General features: G+C 40.5%; 1 protein-coding gene across 3 annotated transcripts; it reads left to right on the top strand.

Moving 5' to 3' along the window:
- Nucleotides 1-1,426: 1,426 nt before the first annotated feature.
- On the top strand, nucleotides 1,427-11,805 carry LOC120661248 (BAG-associated GRAM protein 1-like). 3 transcript variants are annotated; one of them, XR_005669849.1, is made up of 19 exons: nucleotides 1,430-1,805; nucleotides 1,922-1,957; nucleotides 2,038-2,135; nucleotides 3,632-3,707; nucleotides 4,090-4,218; nucleotides 4,298-4,344; nucleotides 5,093-5,216; nucleotides 5,316-5,432; nucleotides 6,754-6,783; nucleotides 6,871-6,970; nucleotides 7,430-7,536; nucleotides 7,853-7,993; nucleotides 8,097-8,201; nucleotides 9,196-9,342; nucleotides 9,438-9,491; nucleotides 9,620-9,683; nucleotides 9,800-9,861; nucleotides 10,025-10,665; nucleotides 11,288-11,805. XR_005669849.1 is itself a non-coding variant. In XM_039940013.1 (18 exons), exons 1-18 carry the CDS (start codon nucleotides 1,596-1,598, stop codon nucleotides 11,420-11,422), a joined length of 1,782 nt encoding a protein of 593 aa, XP_039795947.1. In that variant the 5' UTR covers nucleotides 1,427-1,595; the 3' UTR covers nucleotides 11,423-11,805. The 3 variants fall into 3 exon arrangements, 1 of the variants encoding a protein (XP_039795947.1); XM_039940013.1 differs by lacking the exon at nucleotides 10,025-10,665 and having other exon boundaries at nucleotides 1,427-1,805; XR_005669850.1 differs by lacking the exons at nucleotides 1,922-1,957; nucleotides 2,038-2,135 and having other exon boundaries at nucleotides 1,678-1,805.
- The last annotated feature ends 371 nt before the right edge of the window (nucleotides 11,806-12,176 follow it).

The following is a 12,176-nucleotide window of genomic DNA, read 5'->3' as shown; positions in this document are numbered from 1 at the left end:
AGAGAAGAGAAGAGATATGAAAAATGGGTTGTTAGCTTATAACCAACTTTAACACAAGAATCAAGAAATTTTGTGAGATAGACAAGTGAGCCATGTATTAATAGTGGAGAATCACTATACAAATGGCTGAGAAATGAGCTGCAAAGATTATTGCACCCAACAACAGGCTAAATCATTAGCCTTGCTCTAATTGTGTCTACCTGATGCCTTAACTGCTCTTTGCCGGATTGTCTCTTTCGTGTACCTATTGTTGCTAATGTTACACCTTTTGTTTGTAGAATTATTAAATGATGATGAAGGGGAACAGACTCTTTCATGGCATTAAGAAAACGTAACCTAGACCGTAAGATGAGTAATCATCTTTGAACCATCGTAGGTGCATAAGCTCCTATTATGCATGTTTTAGATTTAACATGTTTGAACTATTAATTTGCATTGTAATTTATGCAACTTTCACGCTTAATTATTGATTGAGATTTGCATTTTTTATTTTTGTATACAAAACTTATTAGCATTTTAAAATCTATTTACCAAACTATATGATATATGTAGGACGGTATACGTGGAAAATTCACGGCATACCTCGCTGAAATCCTAGATCGCTGCTTCACCAGCCGCTTTAGAAGAACCCAAGCCATGCCACAAACTTGATGAAGTCATCACAATAATGATAAAAGGAAACATATCAGATGCAAACTAACCTCTCCGTACAAACCGTGCAAATTCTAATCTGGGCCACCGGATCAACATTCAAGGGCGGACGCAGGGAGTAGGAGGGAGATTTGCAAAAGTGTGATTATCTAATTCAAGAGTGGGCGGTTAATTGTAAAATTACCCAATCTACATATGCCCATTGGATGTTGATTCGGTGGCCCAGATTAGAGTTTGCACGGTTTGCATGTAGAGATTGGTTTGTACGTGATATGTTCCGATGATAAAAAAAAAGTTGCGGAAGTGAATTTATCAGGAATCCGCAGTTGCTCACCGGCTGTGTGTTTAGTTCCAAAATTTCTCAATCCAAAATTCACTATTTACCTATCACATCAAATTTTTTGTCTTATGCATAGCGCATTAAATGTAAGTAAATAAAAACTAATTGTATAGTTTTGATGTACACGACGAGACGAATTTTTTGAGACTAGTTAGGTCATGATAGGAAAACAATTACCACAAACAAACCCGAATGTTAAAACTGAAACCCAAGGAAAGTTTCAAGAAAAGCACAGTACCCAAGAAAAGTTCCAAGAAAAACACAGTAACAGCCAACCGGTCAAATCCACAAGCCAACCGGCGCCCGGCGTCTACGCGGGCCCATCCGACCAGCGTCACAGCCCGTCCTCCCCACGCGCGCCTCAAAGTCAAGCTGTACCAGCCGTCCGATCCCACAATACCCTTCTGTACACGGGGGGCCCCCTCCGGCGAGACCGACCAGACCGCCCCCCACCTTCTCCGCCTCGTCTTCCCCCTCGATAACCACCTCCTTCCATTCCTCCTCGGCCGCCCCCCACCATGGCCCTCGCGCGCGGCCTCCTCCCGCTCCCCAAACCCTAGGGCGCGGCACGCACCCTCTCCTCGCAGGCGCGTGCGCGGGCGGCATGGCGCTTCAGGCCGCTGGGTCAGCCCCGGCAGTGGCGGCGCTCGGGCTCCTCCTCCCGACCTGCTGGGAGATCGAGGTCACCTGCGCCGCCGCGATGATCCTCGTCGCGCTCTACGCCGCCTTCGAGCTCCTCAGCCCGCGCCCCTCGCAGGCAGGGGGCGACGCCGCCGACGGGCTCCTCGCGGGGGAGCTCGACGCCGCCGACAAGGTATTGGCTCTGCTGTTTGGGTTTTCGGGGATATGGGCGACGAGGTGCTGCTGGTGATCTCGGGTGCTGATGTTTTGATCGTTTAATTGTCTGCTTGCGGATTGGATTGGGGACAGGGAGGCTCGAGCGGCCCCTCTGCGTACGTGGTGAAGGTAATCAGTGATCAGCGAGTTGTGCTGCTGACAGTTTTGTCTGGATGGTTTCCTGACTTGTATTGGATGCGCCTGTTCAGCTCGAGCTGTTGGCCGCGAAGAATTTGATGGCGGCCAACTTAAATGGGACGTCTGACCCGTATGCATTGATCACTTGTGGCGCAGAGAAGCGTTTCAGGTGATCACATTGATTCCAACAGTTTGGTGTATACCCTTTCTTGTAGGCTTTCGATCTTAGAACGTTTTTACTGGGTAGTTTGATCTGTTTCAAGTTATCGTCAACTGTATGTATTTTTTTTAAGAGTCAACGGGGGGCTAAGAGAGCCCACCTGGACATTCATTTCTTCAATGAGATATTACAACATCAGGTACACAACCCCATCACTAGGTGTTGGCAATCATGATACAACTAAGGTAGAAGGAGAAAGGGAACCACAAAGGATTACAATCGCAGCACACGCTCACTCAACACAAGCTAAATCGAGTAACATGAACCAAGAAAGTGGCCGAGCTCCACCAAGCACATGGATCATATTGCATATCACTCGAGGTTACCACCGCCAAGCATCCAAGGACATCCAGGCCGCAAACGGGAGTTGAGCAACAAGACAAACCAATTTGAGACCAGTGAGTGTTGGCAACGGGGAGGACAAAGCCCCACCTGAATCGAGTCATTGCCATCCAATTGGATTCGCCAAAGTCAACTCAACAACCGAGGTTGGCCCCGAATACCCAAGCAACTCTGAAGTTGCTACCAAGAACAACGCACCAAGAGAGGCCGTGCGGAGGAAGAACACCTCCCCGCACACAGCGCGCGACACTTTCGTTGCACGGCCTCTGGTGAGAAAAGGCAAAGGAGCTTGCAGGAGGGAGTAGAATTTCGTCGAGGCAGTGCCAAGGTGCTAGGCACCCATCCGCACTGGGCGTGTCACTTTCGTTGCACAGCACTAACTGTATGTAGCATTAGAGGGATTTGTCATTTCTAGCTTAATTCTCAAACTATAAAAATGTGGCAAGCTGTAGTTTGTTTATCCTAAGCCACATTCTATCCTCCTTTTGCGAGGATATGGAGTGCAATCTGGACCTTTGCTCAAGAAAACCATGATTTGGGCAAAAGTGTTGAACTGGCTGTGATGGTTTTCTTTGTTCAATTTAAGCTTGGAACAGTTGGGGGGAGGGGGGACTCATTGCCTTTGTAAGGGCGTACACTAGTGCATCCAAATTAGATAAGCTAGGTTCAACGGGAAGCATTATGTATGAAACATTCTTCCATAATTTTTTGTATGAGATCATGGGTGGTTTGAGACGGTTTGAGCAAATTGGCACATGTGGGGTTCATCAGAGATTGTAAAGTATAAAAGCAAGATGAATTTGAATCTAGGAGTAAAATAAAGGAAACAAGGGCTGACTTCCCCCAGGATTGTGTTAACTGCTAAAATTGCTGAGAGCTGTGGAAATTAGATGATAGTGGTAGGCTAGTGTGTAAATAATTGACAAGCATGCTATCCTGAAACGGTGATGTGGGAAAAACAATGGTGGAAGGTAGAACAGAAACACAGTTTCAAATGACCATCGTTTGAATATAACATAAACTTGTCTATTTGATGAACTCACATATGTATTTAATGCAGCTCATGTTCAAGTAGTCTAATTGTCTTCCTTCACACCTTACAGCTCCATGGTTCCTGGTTCAAGAAACCCAATGTGGGGAGAGGAATTCAACTTTTTTGTTGATAGCCTTCCTGTAAAGGTTATTCCCATCTCCTTCTCTCCTAATTAGTTTGGTTTGGTCTCTTTTAAAAGATGATGTGTTTGTTCTTGGTACAGGAAAATGTGACAAATTAGCTAGTCATATTACTATTGTACCATTCTTATGTTGAAAGAATCTCTGGCTGCAACTGCAATGTTCTACAGCAGTATTGTCACATATATCTTATGGGCTTTAACTTTCCGTTTTGCTTCTCACCCTGACACAAATCGTTGCAATTCACAAGTTGTATAGTCTAATCCCAAGATGATTTTTCATTGTCTTGATGCATTTGATACCCTTGTTAAATTGATAATTAGATGCAGGAAGATCAGTACATTTCATTTCCCTTGTTCTGATGTATTTGTTCTCTACAATTCCATAGATAAATGTCACGATATATGACTGGGACATTGTCTGGAAAAGCACTATCCTTGGTTCTGTTACGGTTCCAGTTGAGTCTGAGGGGCCGAGTGGACCAGTTTGGTACACACTTGACAGCACATCAGGCCAGGTGGATGATTTCTGCAGAAACGCTTGGTTTCTGAGGTTTTATTTCAGTTATCTTACTGTACTATTTTTTGTATTATCAGGTGTGTCTTCATATTAAGGCAATCAAAGTTCATGAGAGTTCCTCCAGGTTAAAATCTCACTCTGTTTCTTTATTTTAACCATTAAAGCATTGACTTTCCTGCGTCCTTATCTTATTATCTGTTCACACAGAAAGCATGCATTTTGTTCTGTTCTTTGTTACAATAGCAGGTTTTAAGAGCTGTGGCATACATTTTGGCCATTTTGCTTCATTATTTTCCTTTGGCTTTCTGGACAACATAAGTGAAACTATAATGGGAACGTATCTAGTGCAAACCACAACCTTCGTGAAAACTTGTGCAAACCACGGTAAAAAAGTCGTATAAATTCACCAAAAAAATCACACATGTAGATGATATGATGATACACAACTTTGTAAAATATCTTGTCCAAACTCGACTTCGTTTGTGAGATATAAAAATAACAAATTTGTAACAAATCATATGGACAACTTTCTGGCTTGAAATTTGTTATTTTTATATCTCACAAATGAAGTCGAGTTTGGACAAGATATTTTACAAGATTGTATATCATCATATTATCTACATGTGTGATTTATTTGGTGAATTTAGACGACTTTTTTGCCGTGGTTTGCACGAGTTTTCACGAAGTGGTGGTTTGCACTAGATATGTTCCCAACTATAATAGGGCATTATGTTCAGTTCAACATGCTAAATATGCTTCCTGCACTGCTGTACCTTATGTGGCTCAAATTCATTTGTTTTTTCTAGTCTTAGGATAAAATAAATATATGAGGTGTCAATTTCTCTGATGATTCAAGCGCTTATCCACTTTAGGGCTTTAAATAACTCAGCTGAGGCTGGTGCTCGTAGAAGGATATCCTTGGATAAGCAGGGTCCCACTGTAGTTCATCAAAAGCCAGGTCCTTTGCAGACAATTTTTGAACTACCTCCAGATGAGGTTGGTAACTGCTACAACTTTTTTGCTCAAATTCATTTGTGGATCTAATACCAATGGTTCCAACTTGCAACAGTTGTTTCCTTGTCTTATTCCTTTCAGGTTGTTGACCACAGTTATTCATGTGCACTTGAAAGATCATTCCTGTATCATGGTCGCATGTATGTCTCATCTTGGCACATTTGCTTTCATTCAAACGTCTTCTCTAAGCAGATTAAGGTTAGCTCACATGGAAGTTCTCAATTTCCATCCATTGATTAATTCCTTTTACTATTGATTATTTGTGTAGGCCTCATTTTACTTCTGTTTCTTTTTATACAATAAATTATTCAAGTTTTTAATGTCCCATTGATTTTAATAGCATATTCCATCTAAACAGTAACTATGGTGCTCATGAGACCATGACAAGATAGCCAATCATGGGTGGAAGCATAACCTTAGAATTGGTTTAGATGATTTTCCCTTTAATCATTCCCCTAGCTAGCCAATAGACGGCTATGTTTTGTAATAATCTTTGGGCTGTGTACACTTTGTAGAGGCCGGAACTCGTTTCCATTATCTAAAAAATGAGACCATGACAAATTCTGATAATGTTTGTAATTTCTAAATTTCCACTGAAGAGCAGAACGTCGCTAGAACCTACCTTTTTTGTCAAATCAAATCTAAAATAAAACTTGTGAACCAGCTCTCAGTCAACAGCATATAGTAGCAGAGTAAATAGGGAGACACTAACTTTGGTCAGTTTTGTTGATATATATTCAAGTGATATCCCTTTACTTTTGTTATTCAACATGATGTAGTTAAAGATTATGTGACCTCATCCCTCTTGATTGAGCTATGTGTTCCAATGGGTCATAAAAACTTGCACATAAATCCAATATGGTTATTTGTCTTCCAATGTTTCCATCATTCATGAACTAAATGGACTTTACTGTATGTGTTACGTCTTTTTGAGAAACTAATGCTTGCAACTTAGAAATATCTGCTGCTGGATCCCAGCTTTCTGGCAAATACTACTCTCTAATTTTCCGTACAAGCTGCCATGCACAAGTTCTCTTCCTAATTCTGATTAACAAAGCTACTAATCCTGGTTGAAGACAGTATTTTTTCTGTTTATACTCTTAATACATGTGGATTTGTGTTTTTCCCATTGCATAGTGCTTGCAACAAGGTCATTTCTCATGGCTAGTAACATGTCTGAAAATTGCTTGAAATTTGCACAAACAAATTCTGCTGAATTTCCGCTTCAGCTTTATAGCAACTTACTTTATACTTTCCATACAAGCTATCATGCACCATTTCTCTTCCTGATTTTGAACAATGAAGCTACTAATCCTGGTTGTTAGCAGTACTCTTCTGTTTAATAGTCTTAAATCGTGCGGATTGATGTTTTTCCCATCGGATTGATTTTGTGAGCTTAGGGAAGTTGCACTTTTTTTTACCTTTGTAATAAAATCAATTCACATCTAAACATTTGTTTGTGCATACATTTGTTTGATTTATTTGAGTGACTAAAAACATCTTTTCCCCATATATGAAGGTTGTGATTCCTTTGAGAGATATCGATGAGGTAATTCTTATTTGCTGCTATTTTATGTGTACATAATTTCCGTTCTACACACTTGAGGATCTGCTTCTTTATTTGCAAATACTGCAGATCAGGAGAAGTCAGCATGCCGTCATTAATCCAGCTATCACAATATTTCTTCGAATGGGTGCTGGAGGATTTGGTGTTCCTCCATTAGGATGTCCAGATGGTAATATCTTCTTAACACTTGCATGATTCTTAAATCGCTGGAACCCTGCATGTCATTTTTTGTGCGGACTCAAAACTCATTCACTCTCTTCATGGAAAACAGCAGGAGAGGACCCTAATAAAACAATAATATAAGTGCAAAATGTCAACAACTTACTCTACAGGACCAAATTAAAGTCTCAAAACAATCAAGGGAAACAGAATTGCTCTAATCCATTTGATAAGGAACGGCTGGAATTTTATATATGGCCTTCTTTTAGCAGACATGTATCAACTTCCTTTCTCTTATTATAGAATACTGAGTAAGCTGACAAACCCATTTCCTGGCACTATGAAATCATGCTTGATCACTAAAGCATAAAAGTCAATACAGTTTATGTAGTCTGCCAAAAGGACTGCTAACAGTAATCCGATAAGACAGGGTTTTGCATAGCATGTTTTCTTTCTTTTTTTTTTGTAGGAAGAGTCAGGTACAAATTTGCATCGTTTTGGAACAGAAACCATACATTTAGAGCATTACAGCGAGCTGTGAAGAACTTCAAAATGATGATAGAGGCTGAGAAACAGGTACTGTACTTGCATATGTGTGCAATACACTCTAGATCTTTGCTTGTACGTTATAGGGTGTATTTGCATGTCTGCAGCCTTACTGTCAGTGCACTAGTTTTGAAGGGATAACCTTCCATATCTCTAGGAGAGGCTACTTGCCCTCCAAGCCATGTACTCCTATATATTCTCCCTAGAGGCTCAAGCAATACATCACGCGCATTATACACAATCTTACAGGATTTTTTTTTTCATGCTGCTGTTCGTAATAGTTACGAGTTTACATAAATGTGACATTCTTCAGATTTGATAACCTTTTTTTACTTTTGGGTTGTAGGAACGTGCTCAGTCTGCCCTACGTGCACACAGTAGCTCAAGAAAACACAGCAAGGAAATCAATGTTCCAGAAGATTGCGCTGCATTAACAGGGCAGTTGCAACCTTTTGTCAAAGAAGAAGTTCTAGTCCCTGTATTCAATGTAATAATGGCTAACAGTATCTTAGCTTCATGATTCTTTTTTGGACAATGTTGCATTATGATTGCTAAACACTAACTAATTTCATAATTGTTTATGATTTCAGGGAACTTTTCCATGTACTGCAGAGCAGTTTTTTAGTATTCTTTTAAGTGATGACTCAAGTTACATAACAGAATACCGGACAGATCGGAAGGATAAAGATATAAATGTAAGTATCCAGCATAATGCCAGCCTTTTGCACATTCAGTACATTCTGTAAGACCAACTTATTCCCAGTTCATTGATTGTTGTGCATAAGAGAAATTCGACAAAGTTGTTGGATAGAAATTGGTAGATGGTCATAATACAACCGTTGCAGTGGATAGGCATACTATTTTTTAAAACTAATAGCCATGGTGTATGCTCGTTGCTATGGATCTAAATTGAGTAGCGTCTAAGTTTCAAGATTCGAAATATGCAAGTTTTTTTAATGCACATTTTTTTGCATACTGAAGTTCCTTTCCAATTTTGTCACAACAAGTTGTGGACTTGTGATTCTCTCAACCGCTGATGTGCCCCTTTGATAAAAATAACTAACTGGAAGTCTGGAACAGAACATCGTCCACCTTGTCAGCCAAACTATTGCACTTGCTCTGGCATTACTTCCCATCTTTCCCTGTTGTAACCACCCATCCCTATCCCTGATCTACGCCTGTCGCGTCTTGGGCCTGCTCCATGCACAGGCAGCCTCCCTCCTGCAGACAACCCTGTCCAACTAATGTTGACAGCAGGAAGCCATCCGAGTCTGGATCCAGTTATCACCAACCAGACCTGGCCACATCCTTCTGCTGTTGACTTCCAGCCACTCTGCCATCACCACATTTGTACTGTTCATCCTCCACATATATTTTATTATGGATAACCTTCCACCTCCTATTGAATTTTGAATCAATTAAGCTTGACAATGCCACATGGTAATGCAAATTGGTCCATCCAAAGCAGCACATGTACTGTTTATCCTCCACACACATTTTTATTGTGGTAATCTTCAACCTCTTATGCTAGTGTATGGTAAACAACTAAACATATGGTAGAATTGAAGACTTGAATCTACTAGCTGGATAGCAGAGAACAAGTTATGTTGTTATCAGCATTCAGCAAGCTGAATGATTTTTGTGTTCTTTTACTCAATATATTCTACCTTTAAATGTTGCCTTTTGCAGCTGGGGCAATGGCACATTGCAGATGAGTATGATGGTCAGGTGAGGGAACTTAATTGTAAATCAATATGCCATAGTCCAATGTGCCCTCCTTATTCAGCGATGACAGAGTGGCAGCATATGGTTCTTTCAGCTGATAAAATGGATCTGGTATGTTTCTAAACAACTGAAAGTTCCAATATGGCAGAAAATATATTGTCGCATTAGTTTAACTCCGTCAAGTAATTTCTCGCTGTTATTTGTAGGTGTTTGAAACTGTACAGCAAGTACATGATGTTCCATTTGGTTCATTCTTTGAGGTATTAATGGATAATACCGTATACAGTTCTTCCTGCCCTCTTTTTAATTCTTGTAAATCTGAAAATATTTTACAGCGCAACAATAGCTGTCATGCTAGAATTTAGGTAACTGATATTCTACCTTTCAGGTACACTGTAGGTGGTCTGTGAAAACTATCAGTTCTGACTCGTGCAGCATTAACATAAGTGTTGGTTGGTGATTTCTTCATATCCTTTTTGTGTTCTTTTATTTGGCAATGCTCTTCTCTACTTGAGCTGCAGATTAATTTAGTGATTTTATTAAAGCAATAGTCATGCTTCATTTTCAGGTGCACATTTCAAGAAATGGTGCATAATGCAATCTAAAATAAAGAGTGGTGCTGTAGATGAGGTATGCACGTAGAATTTTTTTTTCATCTATTGGTGGGATTTGAATCAAATTGGCTACAACCTTTATATACTCATGAATGTCGGTGGCCAAGTTACATTTCCTTTAACTATCTAAGACTAATTCCTGGGTTCAAATACATTCCTTTTTTTTCTCGAAAGCGCAGGAGAACTGCGCATCATTATATTTAAGAAGAAAGAAGGGGTACCCCCCAAGGGATTACAGATATAGAGGGACTGTAACACTCTCTGAAAGTACACAAACTCTCTCTCTCTCTCTCTCTCTCTCTCTCTCTCTGCTGAGCAAGACCAAAACTTGACCAAACAAAAAAAAACTCCCTAAAGCTAGGTGGTCGCAGGGGCGAGAAGGGAGGAAATTCCCTCAGCCCCAGCGACAGACCAAAGCTGCAGATCCTCCCTGGTGGTTGACAGGATGCTGTTCAGGTCAGGAACAGCCCCATCAAAAACACACATGTTTTGGTGATTCCACAGATTCCAAGCTCCCAAAATGACTAGATAGCTCCTTTTCTGATCTGACAAGACACCCTGCTGCTCAAATTGTCCCACCAATCATTGAAGATCTCATCATCCAAACCTGGGGCAAGTGCTTGCAGTCCAAGGCCCTGCAGCAAGTTGAACCAAAACTGACGGGAAAAAACACAAGAGACCAAAAGGTGGTCTAAAGTTTCTTCAACCTGATCACAAAGAGGACAAAGTGCAGGGTGGGGAAGTCCCTTTTTTGCAAGGCGTTCAGCTGTCCAACATTTTTTGTGTGCTGCCGTCCACATGAAGAATTTGCACTTGCCAGGTGCCCAGCTCTTCCAGATTCTTTCCCAGGGTCGGAAGTGAATAGCTCCAACAAAAAAAGCTTCATATGCTGATTTTGTAGAGTATTGGCCAGATGCTCCCGATGTAGAGTATTGGTTCAAACACATTCCAATTAGACATAATGACATACAGCGTTCAAGAAACATAATCACATACAGATATGATTGTCTAAAAAAGATTGATCTATCTTCTTATAAAAGCTCCAGTGCACTTGTTGCTCACTTGAAAGTCATGAGCAGCTTCATTGGTGACTGGGATTGTGTACAAGTACAGCATTAGCAAACATGTTTGTCCTGGAAATATACCAGGCTATAGAAAATCACACATCATGTTGCCCACATTATTCTTTCACGTGGAATATGAAACCTCAATGAATTCTCAGCCCTTGTTGAGCATAGCATAGGTGATTGGCAGCTTTTACTGGCTTAGGTTGTAGCACATGAGTATACGATATAATGTTGCTGCTGCTGAAGTATTGCAGAGAAGAATGCAGAATATGAGTTTCTGGAATACTCTAGTTTCTGTTTCTGCATACTATAACTTCTAGAAAGTACATGACACTTGATTCTCGGAGTTGTTCATTTTGTTTTGAAATCTTGCAGTTGAGGAAGGAAGTCAAGGAAATGTTAGAGTTCGCACAAGCTTATATGCTCAAAGTTCGGTCTCCTAACCACGAGAACAGTGATCTTACCCAACAAGACAACATGGCATCAGACGAAGCGCCTGCTAACCAATAATTATTTCAGCTTGTGTCTCCTGATGTAGGATCACTGAATCATAACCGCCATCGCATGACACAATGAATTATGATGTTATACACAGAAGGGAAGGTGGACTTGTAACTGGTCCACATCAGACATGACATGCTGCCTTTCAAAAGAATGTGTAGATCGTGTAAAGTTCCTTTCCTGACATTTCGGCTGATGTATATGGGTAAACGTGAAATATAGTGCTGGCTGTGGGCATGTCAGTTTGTGTTGTTAAAGATAAACAAAGAAAGAAACAATAGAGAAATATGTGCCCGAAAATCATCAGAGCTTGTGCAGCGTACATTTCTGTAGTTACAAAAGGCTTATGTTGTGCAATAAAAGTTCCATGTCCTAAAAATAACTTAAAAACATTTCATTTGAATCTGTTGTAAGAAGGATACAATTTCAGATGACAATTTCTGTCTAGTTTGATCAATGTGCAAGTTTCTGAAGATATGTGAATGCTGCATGCATTCCACTTACAGATGCCTAGGCGTCAACTAGAATGCACGTTTTTTTTTTGAAAAAAAAAAATCCTTCCATATTTTCCCTTTTTCTCTCCACTTCTTACATGTAAAATGCAAATTGGGTACCATGGTTGCGTCACCATATGTTCAAAGCTGCACACGCTCAACAGTCAACAGCCGGCTGAACTGTGCAACACTTAACTGTTTAGCTTTGTCATAAGTCAAATATATCTATCTTTGACCATCAATCTCCAAAAATACATATTGTTAACTTT

Source organism: Panicum virgatum, chromosome 2N, assembly GCF_016808335.1.
Source record: "Panicum virgatum strain AP13 chromosome 2N, P.virgatum_v5, whole genome shotgun sequence".
Lineage (NCBI taxonomy): Eukaryota > Viridiplantae > Streptophyta > Magnoliopsida > Poales > Poaceae > Panicum > Panicum virgatum.
Note: the sequence above shows the minus strand (reverse complement) of the source record. Positions and strands in the feature narration are given on the sequence as shown.

What these genes read in the sequence shown, in the direction of transcription:
- LOC120661248 (XM_039940013.1), top strand. Translation starts at nt 1,596, where the DNA reads ATGGCGCTTCAGGCCGCTGGGTCAGCCCCGGCAGTGGCGGCGCTCGGG. An exon ending in TCTTCTCTAAGCAGATTAAG is followed by an intron (nt 5,433 to 6,753) that starts GTTAGCTCACAT and finishes CCATATATGAAG; the next exon opens with GTTGTGATTCCTTTGAGAGA. An exon ending in CAGCTGATAAAATGGATCTG is followed by an intron (nt 9,343 to 9,437) that starts GTATGTTTCTAA and finishes TGTTATTTGTAG; the next exon opens with GTGTTTGAAACTGTACAGCA.